This window comes from Lepisosteus oculatus, chromosome 7, assembly GCF_040954835.1.
Source record: "Lepisosteus oculatus isolate fLepOcu1 chromosome 7, fLepOcu1.hap2, whole genome shotgun sequence".
Classification (NCBI taxonomy): Eukaryota; Metazoa; Chordata; class Actinopteri; order Semionotiformes; family Lepisosteidae; genus Lepisosteus; species Lepisosteus oculatus.
The window spans coordinates 56,051,134-56,070,120 of NC_090702.1; the positions used below are offsets into that span (position 1 = coordinate 56,051,134).

At 44.8% G+C, this 18,987-nt stretch overlaps 2 protein-coding genes across 2 annotated transcripts in view; both read right to left on the reverse strand.

Moving 5' to 3' along the window:
- Positions 1–2,595: 2,595 nt before the first annotated feature.
- Positions 2,596–7,477, reverse strand: LOC107077940 (chymotrypsinogen B-like). Its single transcript, XM_069192870.1, has 10 exons — positions 7,423–7,477; positions 7,091–7,199; positions 6,279–6,450; positions 6,077–6,146; positions 4,744–4,921; positions 4,142–4,275; positions 3,612–3,765; positions 3,479–3,514; positions 2,901–3,110; positions 2,596–2,824 (listed from the first exon to the last, which is right to left on the reverse strand). Exons 2-10 carry the CDS (start codon positions 7,197–7,199, stop codon positions 2,673–2,675), a joined length of 1,215 nt encoding a protein of 404 aa, XP_069048971.1. The 5' UTR covers positions 7,423–7,477; the 3' UTR covers positions 2,596–2,672.
- Positions 7,478–10,429: 2,952 nt separating this feature from the next.
- tmtc1 (transmembrane O-mannosyltransferase targeting cadherins 1) overlaps positions 10,430–18,987 on the reverse strand; it is a 128,605-nt gene continuing 120,047 nt past the window's right edge. The window contains exons 16-19 of the mRNA XM_069192869.1: positions 17,742–17,879; positions 16,151–16,273; positions 14,115–14,192; positions 10,430–13,301 (exon numbers count right to left, since the gene is read on the reverse strand). Of these exons, the coding sequence (XP_069048970.1) occupies positions 13,182–13,301; positions 14,115–14,192; positions 16,151–16,273; positions 17,742–17,879 (459 nt within the window). The 3' untranslated portion in view covers positions 10,430–13,181. The remainder of the gene's footprint in view (positions 13,302–14,114; positions 14,193–16,150; positions 16,274–17,741; positions 17,880–18,987) is intronic.

Below are 18,987 nucleotides of genomic sequence, written 5' to 3' on the forward strand. Positions count from 1 at the left end.
ATTTGAGCTGTTTAAGATGCGGACTGCTTGGGGGAATCTATTGGTTAGTGTTCTGATACTGGGATACCTCCTACCGGAACCCAGAGGTGAAAGCAGATCGTGGCCAGGGGGAATTGGGTCCCGAAGTATAGCTCGAGCCCGGTCGTGGCAGCGGTCGAGATATACCCTGTCAATGGGTAGCTCAGTCCCAGTGATTTTCTGCGTGGACCTCACAACCCTGAGGTCTTTTGAATTTTCCTGTACTGTGGCTCCACCATACCACACCGTAAAACCACCGGTCAGGACACTCTCAATACTATTACAGTAAAAATTGGTGAGTGTTGTCTTGCTCATCCCCCACTTCCTTAACTGTCTCAGGAAGTGAAGGCGCTGGTGGGCTTTAGTGAGGATGGCAGCAGTGGTCTCTGACCAGCTCAGCCTCTCAGTGATCTGGAGGCTGAGGAACCTGAAGGTGCTGACAGTTTCGACTGGAGCCCCCTGAATGATGATGGGGGTGTGATGTCCTCCGTGCCTCCTGAAGTCCACTATAATCTCTTTTGTTTTGCCGATGTTAAGTGTGATGTTAAGTGTGTTGCTGTTGTTAAGTGTGTTAAGTGTGAGGTTGTTGTTGTGGCGCCACTCCACCAGCTCTGCTACCTCGGTCCTGTAGGTGGTTTCATCATTATTGCTGATAAGACCGATTACTGTGGCATCATCAGCAGACTTGATGATGCGGTTGCTGTTAAATCTGGCCACACAGTCATGTGTAAATGGAGAATACAGCCGTGGGCTCAGGCAGCAGCCCTGGGGGCCCCTGTGTTGAGGATCAGAGAGGATGAGGTTTTGTTTCCAATCCTCACCACTTGGGGTCTGTCTGTCAGGAAGTGCAGGACCCAGTTGCAGATGGAGTTGCGGAGGCCCAGACCCCTGAGTCTGACCAGCAGCCTGCCTGGCACAATTGTGTTGAAGGCTGAGCTGAAGTCAATAAATAACATCCTGGCACAGGTGTTCCTCTTGTCCAGGTGCTCAAGAGTGGTGTGAAGGGCCAGTGAGACAGCATCATCCACTGACCTATTATTCCTGTACGCAAACTGCAGGGGGTCCAGGGAGTCCGGGACAATACTGTTGATGTGTCCCATCACCAGTTTCTCCATGCACTTCATGACTACTGGGGTGAGTGCCACCAGGCGGTAGTCATTCAGACATGACACCTTGGGTGCTTTAGGCAGTGGCAGGATAGTAGTCCTCTTGAAGCACAGTGGGACAGTAGACAGGGATAGCGACATGTTAAATATTACAGTGAAGACAGGGGCCAGCGGTGCTCTGCAGGTCTTTAAAAACACAGGAGGGGATGCCACCAGGGTCGGCAGCCTTGGGTGGCTTCACCTTTCCAAAAGCTCTCTGTACCTCCTGTTTAGACAGCTTCAGCACAAATTCCTCAAGTGTACCAGCTGGGGGCGCTACACAGCTTGATTCTGCAATTCAGAGTTGCCCGTCCCCGTTCCTGAAATTGAATAGTTCAAGTTCATGTTTATTTATCATTCCAGCCATATACAAGTATACAGTGGAATGAAATATCACTCCTCCTGGTCCACAGTGCAAATACATACAAAACCTCCAACATTTTTGTCCTGTATTAACCATTGTTTTTCATAAATAACGCATGATCCACCACTTTTGAGCAGCAATAAAACCTGGAGAAGGTTCCAGTCAAGCACCTTTTTGAACAATTTGAAAAGAATTTGGCCTCAACTAAAAACCAGCAAATGTGGGGTTCCCCAGCGACTATCGCACAGGGCAGTCTTGGCATCCTTCAGAGTCTGTGATGATGATGCCCAGCCCTGTGCTGTAGTAGTTTACTGCTCCTCTGTACATAAACATTGAAAACCAGAGGAGGCTACTAGGCCATTCCAGCCAGTTTAGGAGCTAATTAATCCCAGGATCTCCTCCAGCTGTTTCCTGAAAGAAGCCAGAGTATCGGCTTCAGAAACATGGCTGGGTAATGTGTTCCAGACTCCCACAGCCCTCCGGGTAAAGAAGTGTCTCCTGGTCTCTGTGTTAAAACGCACTTCCACACAGTTCCCTCTCGTGTCCTCTGGTCTGCGTTTCTCTGTTGGTTCTGAAGAAACCAGAACTACTGTAGGGTGATCAGTAAACCTGAGAATTATGAATACTGGTATCAGGCCTCTTCGCAGTCTTCTCTGTTCAAGAACAAAGAGATTCAGTTCCTTCAGCCTGTTAGTGTAATTCATTCCTTTAATCTCCAGAATGTATCTGGTTGCCGTTTTCACTGCAGCAGTTTTTTTTTTTTTTTATAGTGTGCTGACCAAAACTGTACACAGTATTCTCATTGAGGCCTTACTAGAGCATTGTACAGTTTTAACATCCCCTGGTTTAAAATTCTATGCTTTTCTTCGTATATCCTTCATTTGCTATGCTTTATCCATGCTATGTCTCCTTTGTAACCTTTATTCTTGGTCCTTGTCCATGGAGAAAGACTCCAGGTTGCTTTAAGGAGAGGGGAGAAAAAAAATTCAACCTTAACTTTGCCTTATTTAAAAAAAAAAAACAATTATTGTTTGTGCAGGTGTACAGCATGTACTAGAAAAGACAACATAATTGAAGCAGTTTATTCAAAATCAAGTACATGGAGACACAAAAATAACTGAAGGCCAACCGGGACACACAGAGCACTAATCTGGAACATATTTGTAAGTTAGAGAAAATCCATAGTCAGGTGAAGGATCATCCGTGTTGGTTTTATAGGAAAACCTCAAAAAGGACTTGTCATCCGACAGAAGGGAGTAGACTTTGTAGGGATATTTCAGCTTTCCGCAGAATCGGTCTAGGGAGTTAAAAAAACCCCATCAACAACAAGCATTTCACTCCCCAGGCCTCCACACGCAATGGGAATTTGTTACCTAGAAGCAGCGTTTGGTTGCCTGTCTGCTGCTCGATGCTGAAGAAGGTGCTCCTGCAGTCCATGCTGGGAGTGTGCACTTTGCTCACCGCCACCTCGGCTCTCCTCCTCTCGCCCAGCCGCAGGACCCAGGAGCAGGCGAGGTTCGGAGCATACGGGGGGGACAGCAGGGCCTCTGGTGGGGCAGGCAGCTCCAGGTCTGTGGGACACTCTGTGGGCAACAGGGCCATGATATCAGGACAGGCCACAGGAGCAGGGGAATAGTCATGTGTAGTGTAATGGTTGTACAGCATTATGGGACAACGAAGGATAGGTGTCCAGGCACATAACTATACCTGCCAGAGAATAATTCCTCCTCCACCAGGTTCATAACTTCAAGGATCACGTTCCCACCACAAAATTCTTAAATAGGGCAGCTTGGGATACAGCAGGGCTAGAAAGGTTGTGACCTTTCCGCAACACTGCATTGGAGAGCTGTTGCAGCCTGCTCCTTGTTTAATTGCTAATGAAATATCACTTCACAATATCACTAGGGCAAAGATTAACGTCTAATGAAAATCCAAGGAAATAAGTTCTCACCCTTCCCTACGTCACTTTGGAGTTCGCCGTTTAAAGCTTAAGGGGGGAAAAGAAAGAAAAGATACCTTAAGCTGGGCTTGTTGGCTGCTTCAGGATGAGTTAAGCTCCACTAGCTGGCCACAGATTTACCAACCGTAGTGTCTGATCACATCCTTAATCCAGCCTACCATGGCCCCCACGCGGCTGTGGACGCAGACCGGCCCCCCGCAGTCCGTGTGCCCGCCTTGCACGCCTCCGAGCACAAACACGCCGCCGCTTTTACACACCAGCGGGTCGCCGGTATCAAACTTGGGGGCAAAAAAAAACAAACAAACAAAAGAGGGCGTTAAAGGCCACCCTCAAAATCGACTTGAAAACGAGTATTACAACGTTAAGGCAAGGATGTCCACACATTAACCGTGGGTCCCTTCAGCGGTGAATACTCCCAGGACTCTCTCCCCCCTTCCACCTCCTGGAGGAGGAAAATCCCAAGAAACAAAAGTGCACAGTCACCCCCCACCCCAAGAGTCACAGGGACATGAATCTTGGTGCAGAAGTCCCCCCCAATCTGGCTTCAATCCACCTCTGTGTGACCCCAGTCCCAGTCAACTCTAAAACGAAGCCTGAGACCCGCAGCTCCCCGGTTCCTCTGTGGAGGACTGTACCTCTTTACCGCCCACCTACCGGACACCTGCTGCTCCCCGAGATGGAGGAGAGGGGGCACATGCGCTCGGTGCCACAAGGGGGACGGGACTTGTTACAGACCCCCGAGTCCTGGACGGGCACGAGTCGCTGCTGCAGGCTGCTCGCTCTCTGCCCTGGGGCCACAGAACCAGTAGTCAGAATGTCAGCAGTGAGGGTTCTGGACAGGCGAGATGGTGAGATAGCTCTGTGCCCAAGAGCAGGGACGTCACTGTGATTACTCCAGCTAAATACCCAGCTGCGTCAGGGGGTTCAAAGGTAAGTCACCTCACATCCAACTGCCAGCCAAAACAGTATAAAGAGGCCCTTTTTAAGAGCAGTTTTTAGTACAACTGGCTCAATCGCACATAAGACAGATCCAAAGAGGTGGGGAAACAGGACATCAGTTTAGTGAAACCAAAAACCAAACTTAGTAGACCTTGGTATTGAAAAACTCAAACTACAACATGATACTAGCTGCAAGAGATCTGTTATAATGCAACATGCAGGATTTCTACTTAAGAAGAACCCAAGTTGTTAAGAAGTCACATTTTAAGACTACTTTCTAGAAAAGCAGTTTATGATGAAGGCAGCTGAAGACTTACCATTCACCACACTCCAGCCAGTGAGCACACAGATGGAGGAGGACTCCAGCACGCCGGAGGGCAGGCAGACAGGACTAACCGCCTCGCTGAACTCCAGCTTGTCCACTCTGACCAGAGCCAAGTCATAGTCTCCGTAGAACAGGCTGTACTTCGGATGCACTTCTATTGCAGTTATTTTCTTGTGGCACAAAGGCAAATTGCAAGATTAAACAGGACGAGTCATCCACAGAACTGAAAGGTTACAAACAGGAAGCCATCTGGCCTGCTTGGCTCATTGGATCTCTCATAGCTAGCGAAGCCAGCAAAGTGTCAGTGGCTTCATGAAAGATGCCAGGGTTTCACCTAGAAAGACTGACTGGGGGCTTATTCCAGACCCCTACCACTTGTGGTATAAAGTATGCAAGATCTTAAACAAAATAAAAAAGCACAAGAAGGCCTAAAATTTCTACTCTCCTATGTTCAGTTTTAAACTGAAACCTCTATTTACTGTACCCATAAATGTTCACTGGTGCCCTATGGGTTGTTATGATTGAATTCACTCTGTCAAATACCTTTGAGCATTTTGAATAGCTGAATTTCTTTTTTTTTTAAGCCTGTGTAGAACAGGTTTTTAAGCCTGGGAAGGTATTCACTTGCTCGTTTCTTGACCATTTAGGAATCAGATATGTACTTAACAGTAGAGATTCAGAAATCAGCTTCTTGGATTCATAAGCTACCGCAATCCAAACAAGCAAGATGATAATAATAATAATAATAATAATAATAATAATAATAGCTTACACTTACACAGCGCTTTTCTGGACACTCCACTCAAAGCGCTTTACAGGTAATGGGGACTCCCCTCCACCACCTATGTGCAGCCCCACCTGGATGCGCTGAGCATCACCCAACTACTGTTAAAGGTTGGAGAGCAGGCCCTGGAGGGTCAATCATTTAGAAAACAGTGCCTCTCTCACAAACTGAGGCTGTCATACGAACAGTGCCCTGCTCCAGCTGTGCCAAACCCCAGCACAAGGGCGAACCTGCCAGATGTTGCAGGAGGGGGTCAGGGGCAGGGCCAGCTAACAGCTCCACATACTGGAAGACTGTCAGAGCAGGACTTTCCTCTGCGTCCTATGCAAGCCCTGCTTCTACAGCTTGAAACTGTATCCAACTCCCACTCACAGAAAATGTTCCTTCAACATGAGTAATTCCAGCTGTTAATTATGAAGAGCGATACAGGCTAAAGTAAATTTCCAAAACCCTCCATGAATAACCAGCACCAACCACTCCTCATCCCGAGGAATTAGAAGTTAAAAAGGCGAGAGCTTCCCCGTCACATACGGGGGCTCACCTTGATTATTGGACTGCTCTCATCCACCCCCACAGTGACTGTCCAGTCCCCCGGGCGGCTCTGGTACTGGCTGCAGCAAAAACACGAGCATTGCGTACGAGTTAAGACTGCGGTCCTTGGTCAACGACCGTGTGGGGGAGAATTGTCACTCGAGGGCTCGTACTTCTGAAAGCCACGCGTCTCGGGCGGCGGGAGCGCTTACTTGACGCAGTCGGCCGCAGTCACGATCCACGCCGCGTCCACCACGGCTCCGCCGCAGCGCAGCGCGTTCACGTGGGTCAGGATCACCTGCCAGGGGTGGGAGCGAGGGAGCGCTAGCGTGGGGCCGATTCCGCCGCTCAGGTCCGGGGGGTACCGGGGGGTACCGCACAGCTCTGGAACAACATTTCGCGCAGGTGTCACTGTCCACCGGTATTGCGCCCTCCTGCACCGGTTTTGCACAAACAGGAACAGCGTGCAACAACTTTTAGACGCATTAATGACATGGAAATAGAAGCGGATCATTCTGTGTAGTACTTTACGATCACTTAATTCAGGGGTCTGAGACTAACGTAGTGCCTCCTCGCTTGTTTTATCTAAACCCGAGGAAGAAAATACTTTTTTCTTGATACCCGAGACACTGGATTGCTCAAATTATCCACTTACAGTACTTGTTTATACTGCTCTGCACATTAGTACTCGTTTGGAAACATTAGAATTAAGCGGTTTTGCCAACTGCAAATTTCTTCCGACTCCGAGTCGCCTGATTTAATTGATAACTCTGGTATGCCTTGGTTTTTAACGGCCGGCTTCTTCCCCAGGCTCTGAAGTCAGCAATAGAAGAAGCTTTATTTCTGTCGGCTGTTTATATCGATTGGTGTGAAATAAAAAGAACGGTCTCCGCGAGAAATAAGATTTGGGCTGGCTGAATTCTGCACCGCTACTTATTTTTTTTTTTTAAACGGGCACCAAATTGCAGTGTGCAGATCCAGTTGTAAAAGTATGAGCTCTTTGAAACGATTTAAAACTCCTTACCGTGCGTAAAGTCTACCGAGAGACAGATCCCCATTAAAAGTAGCATTGTCTTCGGACAATCCATTTTTTGGAACAGTCTCTCACGCGGTTTCACAGTACCTCCCAACATCTATAGAGGAATAAAGAAGTAACGGAAGCCTGAGAATCGATCGCGAGTTATTGATCACACAGGACCAGCTACAGTCAAGAAAGTTATTTTACTTTTAGCGCAATTTAATGAAGGGAAAAATATACCGCATCAGAAATACACACTAAATGCCTTACAATTCGTTTTCTAATGGAAAGCCACTCATAGGAAAAAAATAAAGTTGGGAAGAATTTCTAAAGCTCACCGCTTACAACAGGCGCTGTCCCGTACGCAAAAGCCTCAGCTTGGCGGCCTCCCCCCCCTCCTGACTCTTATTAACTAATTGGGCCAATTTAACACCTGTCGCGTCGCTAATGGAAAATAAAGACACCCTCCCCCGTGTACCGTGAGTGATCCTTTTGGCCGTCCTCCTGGTTTGGAGATATTGACGGGGCGCTTTGAACGCGAAATACTGCAGCTGAGTGTTTTTCTCACAGCTGGCGAAGAGAAGCTTGTTTTAAAGGCAAGACTTGCATCTTTAGAAACCAGTGCCTGAAATAAACTCGTTTTCGAGATGTCTTGATAGTATAAGCCTTAGCTAGCAGGATAGATGTTAGTTATACTGCAGTGAGGGGTAACCAGTGTTCCTTCTAAATCTTTAATGGCCTGTGTGCCCAAACATTTCAAGTTGTGCAATTTTTTCCCCCAGTGACAAAAACAGGTGCGCACTAAATTAAGTGTGTGTAAAATTGTAAACCTGAAATTATGTTTTGTTAATCCAGTCATTCTCATACAGTAGCTACTAAAAATTGCATAAACTGTTTTACCAGAAAATATGAGCTACTTTGTTTCTTGATGCAAATAAACAGGAAATTAATATGCATATTGCTTTATTCTTAAGTTCTGCAATTTATAATGCAAATAAATATCACTACAGTATGTACAGTGTACAAATAATCTAATTTATTTTTTCTCTCTCCTGTCTTTGGTGTTTGCCCATTCTGTTAAGCTTATCCAGACAAATGAGCCCTCCATCCAGTTGAAAGCTTTTAATTCTAATGAACACATCCAAATGACACTTTCCTAAGCGGTTTCTTCATTTGTTTTTGAGTGAATTCATTAAGCTTAAATTCCATTCACAGTGAACACTGGATGCTAGAAAAGTTCCCCCAATATCCATCAGCTTTGCAAGGTCACAAAACCGTTCATTTTTCCACAAGCACATTCTCCTGGAACTTTCACGTCCTGACAACACAAACATAAATATTTCTCGCAACGGAACAGATATAAATTATGACTTTTCGGAGCAGCAGTTTCTCCCACTTCGTCAAGCCATTCCATTTTAAATGAACTTGCAGTTCTTTTGCACCTTAACGCCCTTCACCTCTTTCGATATAGTGAATTAATATTTAAAATTTTAAAAAATAAAATAAATTTTTAAGTGAGCAATAAAAATTTGAAAACAATTAGTCTATGTTTCTATGATATCGAGTAGCGATAATAATGCACACAGCCAAGCTGGGCCTCTTGCAGCCAGTCTCCTGTGGTCAATTTAGCATTTTTCAATTGACGACCGTGTTTGTTTTATTATCATATGTTTTTGGAATGTAATTTTTTGTGCGCAGTTCAATTTCCTATGTCCTCTGATTTCATAACCCGTGTGTACACGCACACGCTCACAGCTGAGAGGAAACATTGTCCATAATGTACTTTCTCGAAAAGAGTAGGGGTGTTACCCCGGAACCCTGGCCGAATTTCCCCCTGGTCTTTACCAATCATGGCCTCCTAATAACCCCCATCTCTGAACTGGCTCCATCACTCTGCTCTCCTCCCCACTGAGAGCTGGTGTGTGGGGAGTGTACTGGTGCACTCTGCTCTCCTCCCCACTGAGAGCTGGTGTGTGGGGAGTGTACTGGTGCACTCTGCTCTCCTCCCCACTGAGAGCTGGTGTGTGGGGAGTGTACTGGTGCACTCTGCTCTCCTCCCCACTGAGAGCTGGTGTGTGGGGAGTGTACTGGTGCACTCTGCTCTCCTTCCCACTGAGAGCTGGTGTGTAGGGAGTGTACTGGTGCACTCTGCTCTCCTCCCCACTGAGAGCTGGTGTGTGGGGAGTGTACTGGTGCACTCTGGCTGCCGTCACATCATCCAGGTGGGGCTGCACATTGGTTGTGGTAGAGGGGATCCCCATTACCTGTAAAGCGCTTTGAGTGGCGTGTCCAGAAAAGCGCTATTGTGGAAGTTACAGTATGTGAGACACCAGCATTTTCTTTATATATTCTAGTATAGAAAGCACTGTTTTAAAAATCAGTCTTTACAAGTATTTTAAGCATAATCAGGTAGTAAACATTTAAAAATGTGATTTTCCTTTTCTGCAGCATAGTCTTTGGTTGATTGCACAATGTCTTACAAACAAACTTTATACAGTCCAAGGCATTTCCTAACATTTCCAACCAAGGTGCATTAATTCAGTAAAACACCTAAGAAAATGAAATGTGCTGATAAGTGAAATATTGGTGAAAGGTGGTGCTGAATCCCTCAAGATCCCAGGGTCTGCTGCAGAAGCCTGTTAAGAGTGTGGACCAGGCTGCCAGGCTGTGATGACAGAACCGGGTCACTGGCTTCTGTCAGGAAACTGGGTGCAGGATGAGATCTTTAGATCAATTAACTGCTGACAAATCAGCTGAATGGGCCGAATGGAGTTTTGCAAACATCCTTATAACCCTAAAACCATCCTGTTGGTTTAAAACTCACATGTACTGTAAGTAGAAGGAACTGATAAGTACAAACATGACATCATGCTCTCACAGAATCGCCTCACAAGAGCACTATACTTTCATGACTTTCAAGTGTCCTGTTTTTTCAGTCTTGGATGATTGCTACAGTATATGTGTTTTTTTTGTTTTGTGATTTGGGTGTAAACATGTTGCATATACCTGAAGGCTTTACAGCCCAAACGTTGTGTTTCTTTTCGTTTCACCACTAAATATTTTAATGTGTCTGCTACAGTAACAGTAAGACAGATTCTGAATTTTTTGTTGCATTGAAAGATGTTCATCTGAGAAACAGGAAATACTGTACATTCAGGGTGCTGTGACTGTACTTGGGTGTTCTGGTTATTGATGAGGGAAACAATCTCTATGACTTTTTCAATTTCCCTTAGTTTTATTGTTTCTTTAAAGTTGATGTTCACATAGAAGCTGCATGAAGTTTGTCTGCTTTAATGGTTATTTGATGTTTAAGATAAATGACAAAACCTGAAATGGACTAAAAAGTCTTTATCATCATTATTTTATTTGGTAAGTGCAGGATTCATGTATACAAGTTTAAAATTATAAGTAATTTACAGAATGCGGTACACAATCTTGCATAGTGCAGCACAGAATCGACGGAGTGTAACAAGTTTCTTATAATGGTACAGTGTACGAGAAAGAACTCATTAGGAATACCGTGTACAGCCTTTCAGCATATTCAAAAATAGTTCGTGGAATTTGTATCTTCACCCCATGTTCATGTGGGTTTCCTCCGAGTGGAAAATTGGCCCTGGTGTGAGTGTGTGTGTTTGTGTCCGTGTGTGTTCTGCAATGGACTGGTGTCCTATCCGGGGCGTATCCTGCCTTGCTCCCAATGCTTGTTGGAATAAGCTCCAGCTCCTCCTCAGCCCTGTAGTGGAAAATTGATGGATAAATTACAAAAGAGATGCTGTTTCTTGCTGTAGAAGCAGGCTAAGGAAGAGCAATTAGATGCCTTCCAGGATCCAAAGGAATGTCCCACACTGACCGGCTGAAACACTGGGAGTCTGAAACAAGCTGCCCAGCCACGTTGTTGAAGCCATTTCATTTTCTTACTTTTTAGCTTTCACAAAAAGAGAATTGTTGCTTTCAACACGCAAGAGGTTAGTTGTTGTGAATTTCAAATGATTCAGATCTGTACTACCTCGCCGTACCTACAGATGTGATTGTCCATAGTATGTACTGTACACAATATTCCCCTGAAAATGGAATAAGAAACCCATTTTTAAGATACCTACTGTATATACCTAGAGTACCTATGTTTTGTACAAGGAATGCACCCTAACAATAGTAACAGCAGCTTGCTTGATAAAGCAGAAGTATTGAATTATCTTTTTGACACAAGAGCCATTCCACTGAGTCCTCCAGGGCGCCTGTGCTATATGTACTGTCTGCTGTTGGGCTCCTGCCCTGAGGGTCTCAGTTTGGGGCGAAGGGGTACGTTCTGTAAACATGCCCTTTTACTGTTTTTCTTCATCATTAAGGAAACTAACAAGCTCTTTAGAAATCCAAGAACTCCTCTCATTAATTGATCAAGGAACAGTATAAGCTCTTTATTCCAGCACAACGAAGAGCACAACTAGCAAATTGTTTTTACATAAAGCAAATACACTCAGTTGGACTGCGTGTTTTGAATGAATTATTGCTGAATGTAGTGTATCACTTGTTTTTTGCGTTACACAGTGCTGAATAGTACTGAATAGCACTGAATGGGGAAAATGTCTTAAAGGACGTAATTATTTACTATAGCCTGCTTTATTTTGATCGGGATTATAGCTGTATTACTACACATCAAGCCCTCTGTAAGTTATGACTACAGGATTTATTTTTTATCTCGAATGTTGCTGATGATTTTAGTTTAACTGCATATTTATTTTAAAAATCCACAATGATTTTAAATGTTTTACAAATGCAAACATACACCCAACCAGCATAAAGAGTTTATATGGTTAATAAATAATAATAAGCCCAGTGGGAATCCACAATTCAGCAATGTACTTCAAAGTAACTGCTGGATCTGTTGGGTGAAAAACAAAAAAAAAACACTTGATTCATAAATAAGAAAATATTTACACGTTATTTTTGTGCCCAGAAAAAATGCAGGTACATTCATTGATAAAACTGAAAAGCTCATCTCAGAACATCTGAGTTATGCTTGCATACAATCCTACCCTGTCTTCAAATGCATCTCGTTATACAAAGGTCCATCTATCTAAATGAAGCTACTGCAGATGTAATATGTTATACTAAACAACTGCATACTTTTATACCGTTTTTGGTTTTATTTTATTGTAAAGTGTCTTGAGATGATGTCATGAATGGAGACTGAAGTACAACTGAAAAGATTAATCGATGGATCCAGAGATGCAGGGAAACTGCAAAGAAATATACTAAGAAACATTAAAAACACCACAAATGGGTAACAACCAGATGCACCTATTGAACTTTTAATGCCTCTCGGTGTTAGGAAAAAGGTTTGGTAAATCAGTCCTCAGTATTTCAGTGTTACTAACGACATATACCAGTCCTGAAATGGTAAAAGGTCTTTCTAAATACTTATTTTACTCCCTCCTTTCACTGGAGATATGTCAATAGCATATAAAATGCAAGTACAAAATTAAGAAAACCCTGGGGCTGTTCTCCGTCTGTCGGAGAGGGCCCAGGCCTCAGTGGGAGAAGCAGTAGGCTGGTGAATCCACAGGTGGAAAACCCATCTACTGTGCGCAGTGACGATTCCCATTCCTGGTTTTCCAGAAACACAACCCCAGTTGGTCAGAAACGTATGAGGGAAGGAAACACTTGTAGTGCCCACCCTTTATTCCACAACAGCATGTCTAGCACTGCAGAGCATTTTCAAAAATAGTCCTATGCCTCTTCATAGCTTGGGTATTTCATTGATTTTTAAGCTCAAAGAGTCTGTTCTTCATTAAGGTTCCTGCTAAGTTCCTTTAGCAAAAACAAAGATGAAACTGCTGGAAAAGCCACTGAGGCTTTTAAGATTAGGTGTGCTCAGCTTATATATTCAGAAGCAGACTTATGACTTGCAGAGGAAAGCCTGCTGGCGCATTCTTCCTCCAGACCTGTCCCGGGACGCCGGTACCCCGGCCACTAGGACTGCCGCAGCCTGGCGCCCAGGCGCTGTCCCCGCTGCTGTTCTGGCGCGGCCCTCTGTGCTCCCCTTCTGCTCCAGGACCGGCTCGTCTGGGCCCAGAGACACCAGGGCTCCGGGTCCCGTTCACGCCTGTAGCCGCTTCTCCAAGCGGTCCAGCTTGGCCAGGTTCTCCTTCAGCAGCCTGCTGCCGGGAGACAGCTGCAGGGCCTTCTCGTAGTACACGCGAGCCAGCACGTAGTCCCCCTGCACACACCAGAGACAGGTCACTCTGCAGGAAGCTCCACTGCCACCCCCTTCGCATTCATATTGCCTGGCCAGCTGCACCTGCTTCAGAGGCAATGCGAACAGCTCTGGTCTTGCTCCGCTCAATTCCTCATTGTAACAGCTTCTCCCAGAGGACCATGAATCATTTAAAGAGCTTCAGATACAGTTTTAAAAAGACACCCTGTATGTAAAAACACTTTCATCTGTATCTTTTTCTATTTCTAGACTTTATGAAGAAAATATTAACGTGAAGCTGTTTTGCCTTTTAAAGTTATGTCAATGCAGCTGGACAACAATGCAGTGGAAGAATTGTAAAGTACTGTGAACTTTGCTTTGCTTCACATGATTTGTTCTGTTTTCCTAAAAAGAAGTTGCCATTTACACAGTAAACTGTTCATTCAGCCAAGTCAACTTGTTTTTCATGCAGTTTTCAAAAAAGGAAATGATTATAGACAGCAAGTTATATTTTTCTGGGAATTTGTTTACAGGTATGAAAAGATACAATACAATCACATCAAGCAGCAAATCACAGACTTCTAACAAGCACAGACAGTCCCACACCCCAGCCTCACCCCCAGGCACAGCACAGTAAGCACCACACCCCAGTCTCACCCCCAGACACAGCACAGATAGCACCACACCCCAGTCTCACCCCCAGACACAGCACAGATAGCACCACACCCCAGTCTCACCCCCAGACACAGCATGGATAGCACCACACCCCAGTCTCACCCCCAGACACAGCATGGATAGCACATTGCCCCAGTCAAACACAACCCTGCCATACTACACCTTAATGTGCTGTATTCCCCCCATGTTCATCCAAGCTTGTGATTGGTCAGGATTGAGCTCCACAGCCATCCTGTAACTCTGTGTCAGAGGAGAGAGAGCGCTTTAGGCTGATATTTCACAAGAAACAATAGCCCACAGATAAAATCTTGAGTAATTAGTTAAAAGAAGGATATTAATAGGTGATAGACCTTGTGTTTTCTCTGCATGAGCCAGGGGTGTTGGTTTTCAGCACAGAGCATCTCTTCTGCATGATACAGTGACTCTGTGTATTATATGACCAAACATAAACCTGGCAAACAACCATTTCTTCTCCCAGTACTCCAGAGGCTATTTCTGCCTGGAATGGATGTTCCCCTCAAACATCTTGCATTATCTCGGAAAGTGTAGAAAATGAGGCCTGGTTGCGGGCCTGAAGTCAAGTCTGGGCATCACGTCTGAGCCATCAGTTGTTTTATACTGTGTCTTAGCCAGTACACACACTAGAAAGACATATCCAAAACACAAACACAGAAACGTTTGATCTTTACTTGAGCACATGAAGGATGCCAAATAGTTTTCCACAGCTGTCCAATGTCTCTGTTTTGAAGGAGAGGTAGTCTTGATTCTTATGATATATAGTTTGTGGTGCTGTGTTTTGATTTTGCTGTTAAAAATCCATGAAATCAGCAGGTAGGGGGGATGAATGTGTTTTATTCCTGAATGTAGCACCGGGGATTAATTAAAAAAAATAGTTTCAGTGCTGTGAAATTAAATTTGATGTCAGATTTAGAGGATATTGGACATCTTGTGCATGTGAAACACCTCTGTCACATCTGAAGAAGACTCCACGGCCGAAACGTTGTGTTCTCTTTCTTCTTTTTTTCAGCATGGAATAAACCTATTACTTGTTCCTTTGCAGCCTACGCATGCTGACGCAGCTCCCCACCTCAATTATAAAAGTATGTTTAGAATCATGTAAAGTATAAGGCATTGTATAATTCACCTCTTGTCATCTCCACAACCGGAAAGAACAGAATATTAACATGCTGTGTGGTTTATTTCTGTCATGTGTAATGCATTACTATCAAGTAACATTTTACTCTTTCATATCAGCAGTTAATTATTGCATCAGCTTTTTTGGAAATAGTAAATGCAGAATTAAGAAGTTCGATTAGGGAGCTGTGTCAGAATACAAAGGCTGCAAAGGAATGGGTAAGGGTTTTTTCCATGCAACAAAACATTGAGTTTCTTTTCTTTACCATTCAGCACGGAATGAACCTTTACCTCTTCCTATTCCTTTACCCCCACCAGTGCAAAGACGTGCCGGTAGGATAACTGGCTTCTGGGAGAATCAGCCCTGGTGCAAGCTAATACAATCAGTCATCACAGCAGCTTGGAATAAAAATCTAAATCACTTCACAGCTGAAGCTGTAAGTTCACAGGCGCTAGGTGGCAGCAGAAGCTTATCAATCACGTCCACAAAAAGTATTTCATTTAATGCTTAAAGCTTCCTACTAATGTGCAAATAATGCAGAAAATGATATTATTTTATTTAAATTTAGTCTCCTAAATTTAAACGTTTCGATCTTTGAAAGTTTATAAGTAGTGCTTCTTGTAAAATTGAAGAGCACATAAGAGTAATGGAAAGCTGGCTGGGGGCCAGGGTACTGAAGGAAGCAATCACTGGGCTCTCGCTGCGCAGGAAGGCCATCTTATCAACGTCTAAACACAGCAGCTCCACATGGCCTTCCTCTGGCCGGACAGAGAATCCAACATTCAAATGACCTGATCTCTGCAGGACGCTGGACCAGCTCTCCACATGGCGTTACTTCTACTAAAACACGTTTGCATTGTAACTATTTCATCAAGGACATGCTTGTGCTACTTCTCTTTCATTCTTTTGTTATGTTAAAGGAGTTCTTAACCGTGCATCTTTCAAAAGATGGGTAACTAAACAGAATGTGCCCCTCTCTCGATCTGAGGGTGAGTGCCGGCCGACCGACATGACCACAAGCTCCCCAGTTACTCTCTCGCGGTTTGAAGAAGCAGGGAGTCACCTGGAAAGCCTGTTCCAGCAGGTTCATCTCCCTCAGCTGGTTCCCCTTGGAGAAGTGCAGCTCCGCCTTCATGGCAAGGTCCCCCATGTTCAACTGGATGGCCTTTTCCAGGGCGTCCAGAGCCTGTCAATCACACACAGAGCACCGCGGGTCAGCACTGCAGCGGCCTGGCACGCAGCTGTGACGTCAGTCATTAAAGAGTATTAGAAACCAGTATCACGGTGGCACAGCGCTTGGCATTGCTGACACGCAGTGCTGGGGCCCAGATGCCCTACCCGTATGTCTGTGTGGAGTTTGCATGTTGCCCCCGTGTTCACATGGGTTTCCTCCATGTGCTCTGGTTTCTTCCTCCAGCGCAAAGACATGCTGGGAGGTTATTTGGCCTTTAGGAAAATTGGCCCCAGTGTGTCTGGGTGTGCCCTGTGATGGACTGGCGTCCCGTCCAGGGTGTACCTGGCCTTGTGCCCCACGCTTGCCAGGACAGACTCCGACCCCTGCGTGACCCTGTATTGGGTAAAGCAGCTGGGCGGATGGATAAATGAATCTGATTTAATAACAGCTGATACTTCTGCTGCCCTTTTCCCTTCTTCAGCCATCATGTACATTGCTACAATGTGAGGACAGAGAGTGAAAAGCTCTGCAGACGGGGAAGTGGGGTGAGAAGGTGGATTTCTGCAGAAAAGAGTCATTAACATACAGTACTGTACTCCACACCCTCTGCCCTGTCGATGGAACAGGCATTTCAAACTACACTTATATTAAAAAAAACATTGGAGTCTGCCAAATTGTTTACAGTTTAATTTAATTTTCTCTCTGACTTCACAAAGGGCTCCAGCAAAGTCAAAAATGGAATGGAACACAGAGATGAGGGATCAGAGACGTGCCCATGAATGTAATTCGTTTTCAGCAGAGCAAACTAACCATCAGAGCTGCAGTTCATTCTTGAAACAAACTGTATTTGTTGGCAGGGACAGCAGATGTGAAACTGCAGACACAGGGCTCACTCTTTTGGGAGAACAGGCACCGAGGAAGAAGGGTGAATTTCAAAGTTTTGTCCACAAGAGCACAATTGCCTTTGTCTTACTAGGGAAAAACAGTGGGGTCCCAAAAAAGAAAGGCAAGACACATTTTAACTGATCCTCCTGGATCCCTAAGGTAATTACTAGCTCTTTCACTGTAGCTGACCAACTTCCCTTTCAGAATTTAATGAGCCAAAAGGCAAGGCTGTATCCTTGAAGGTGTCCTGCTTTAAGAGCGCAAGAATGAAATGTAACCTTTGTTATACGCTCTTATTCCGGCTGGGTGTCGGTCTGACGTAGTGAATGTCTTATGGTGGTTTTTAGGAGATTGTGTCCAATCCAGAGGAAGAAATCAGAATCGCTGCCCTTTCGTGACATCACCCGTAATTGCGGAGGAGGTACTGTACATCACACTGCAGTGGCACAAACGATCCATCTCCCTGTCCACGAGGAGGAGAAAACAGACACGGAGTGCTGACACTCTATTGAGGCTGATGAATGATAATGTGGGTCTCCTGGGCTCTAGCGCCTGCAGTACAAACACGACGTCTCCACGGGTTCTATTTGCATACCTCATTGTGGCTTCCGCGTTTGCTGTAAATGGCAGATAAGAGTCGATAACATTCAACACAGGCCGTGTTCTTAGATAAAATCCCAAAGGTCATTTCTTCAGCTTCTTTCGCTTGTCCAGCCATAGCCAGGACCTGAGCCTGAGAAACAAGAAAAAAAAAGGGGAAATGAAATTGCTCTGATAAAAAGGAAAGCCACTGTACACGGTTAGGGAATAAAATGAGACGGCAGACGAGCTTTGGTGCTAACAGGACGTGTTAGAAATATTGATCTGATTGGAATTCGTTCTCATTGTCTGCAAAGTAATGTCCACGAAGACAAGTTTTTTCAGGAATCCTGCAAGTTCCATTTCTTTATATCCAGTCTAATGTTGCTTTCCTCTGGTACAAAGTTCCCTGCATGCAAGCATCCCTCTCCACAGCCAAGGTCTGGCCACAAATATATAGGCAAGGAAGAAATTCAGCAATTCTCTCCCTTCACTGCCACATTATGCACGATGGTACTATATGCACGCCATGAATATAAAATAAATATTATGCAACACATTTTTCAAGCACAAGCACCTCTATAATCTACACACATACAGTGTATATGTTCCATAATATAACAAACATTTTGTATATCAGTATATGCAGTATATTGACAAATATTGGCACACAGGATTTTTTGGAAGGGCACAATACACAGAACGTGTCTCGTCCAGCTGTATGATTTCTCCCTGTGCTCAGGAGATCCGAGCTGAACCCCCTGTGAAACACTGGCTCAGTACTGTGGCTGCCAGACCAAAGACATATCCCCATGTGAAAACTGCAACTAAACAAAACCCTAAAGCACGCAGATCAACTCCAGCTGGAAGCACAGCGAGAAGTGGAAGTACTGGGGCAGTGAAGTGAAAACGGTCATTTTTGTTCCAAATTAGTTCTTTCAGTTCAGATGCTTTAGGTTTAGATGCTGAAATCTTGCTGAGATTGAAGGAAAGAGGAACCAGACTGCCAGATTGACCGAAGGATCAAAGACCCATTACAAACGAGAGGAGGCTCCTCAGCCCATTTAGTGAGTAGTCAGTTCATCCCAGGATCTAATCTGGCCGGCTCTTGAAAGAAACCAGAGTGTCGGCTCCAACAGCTGCCGCTGTGCTGTGTTTATAAGCATTTCACTGCACTTGTGCATAAGACAGATAAACTGAGCTGAACAACATGGCTAGGTAGTTTGTTCCATACCCCCACAACCCTTTGGGTAAAGATGAGC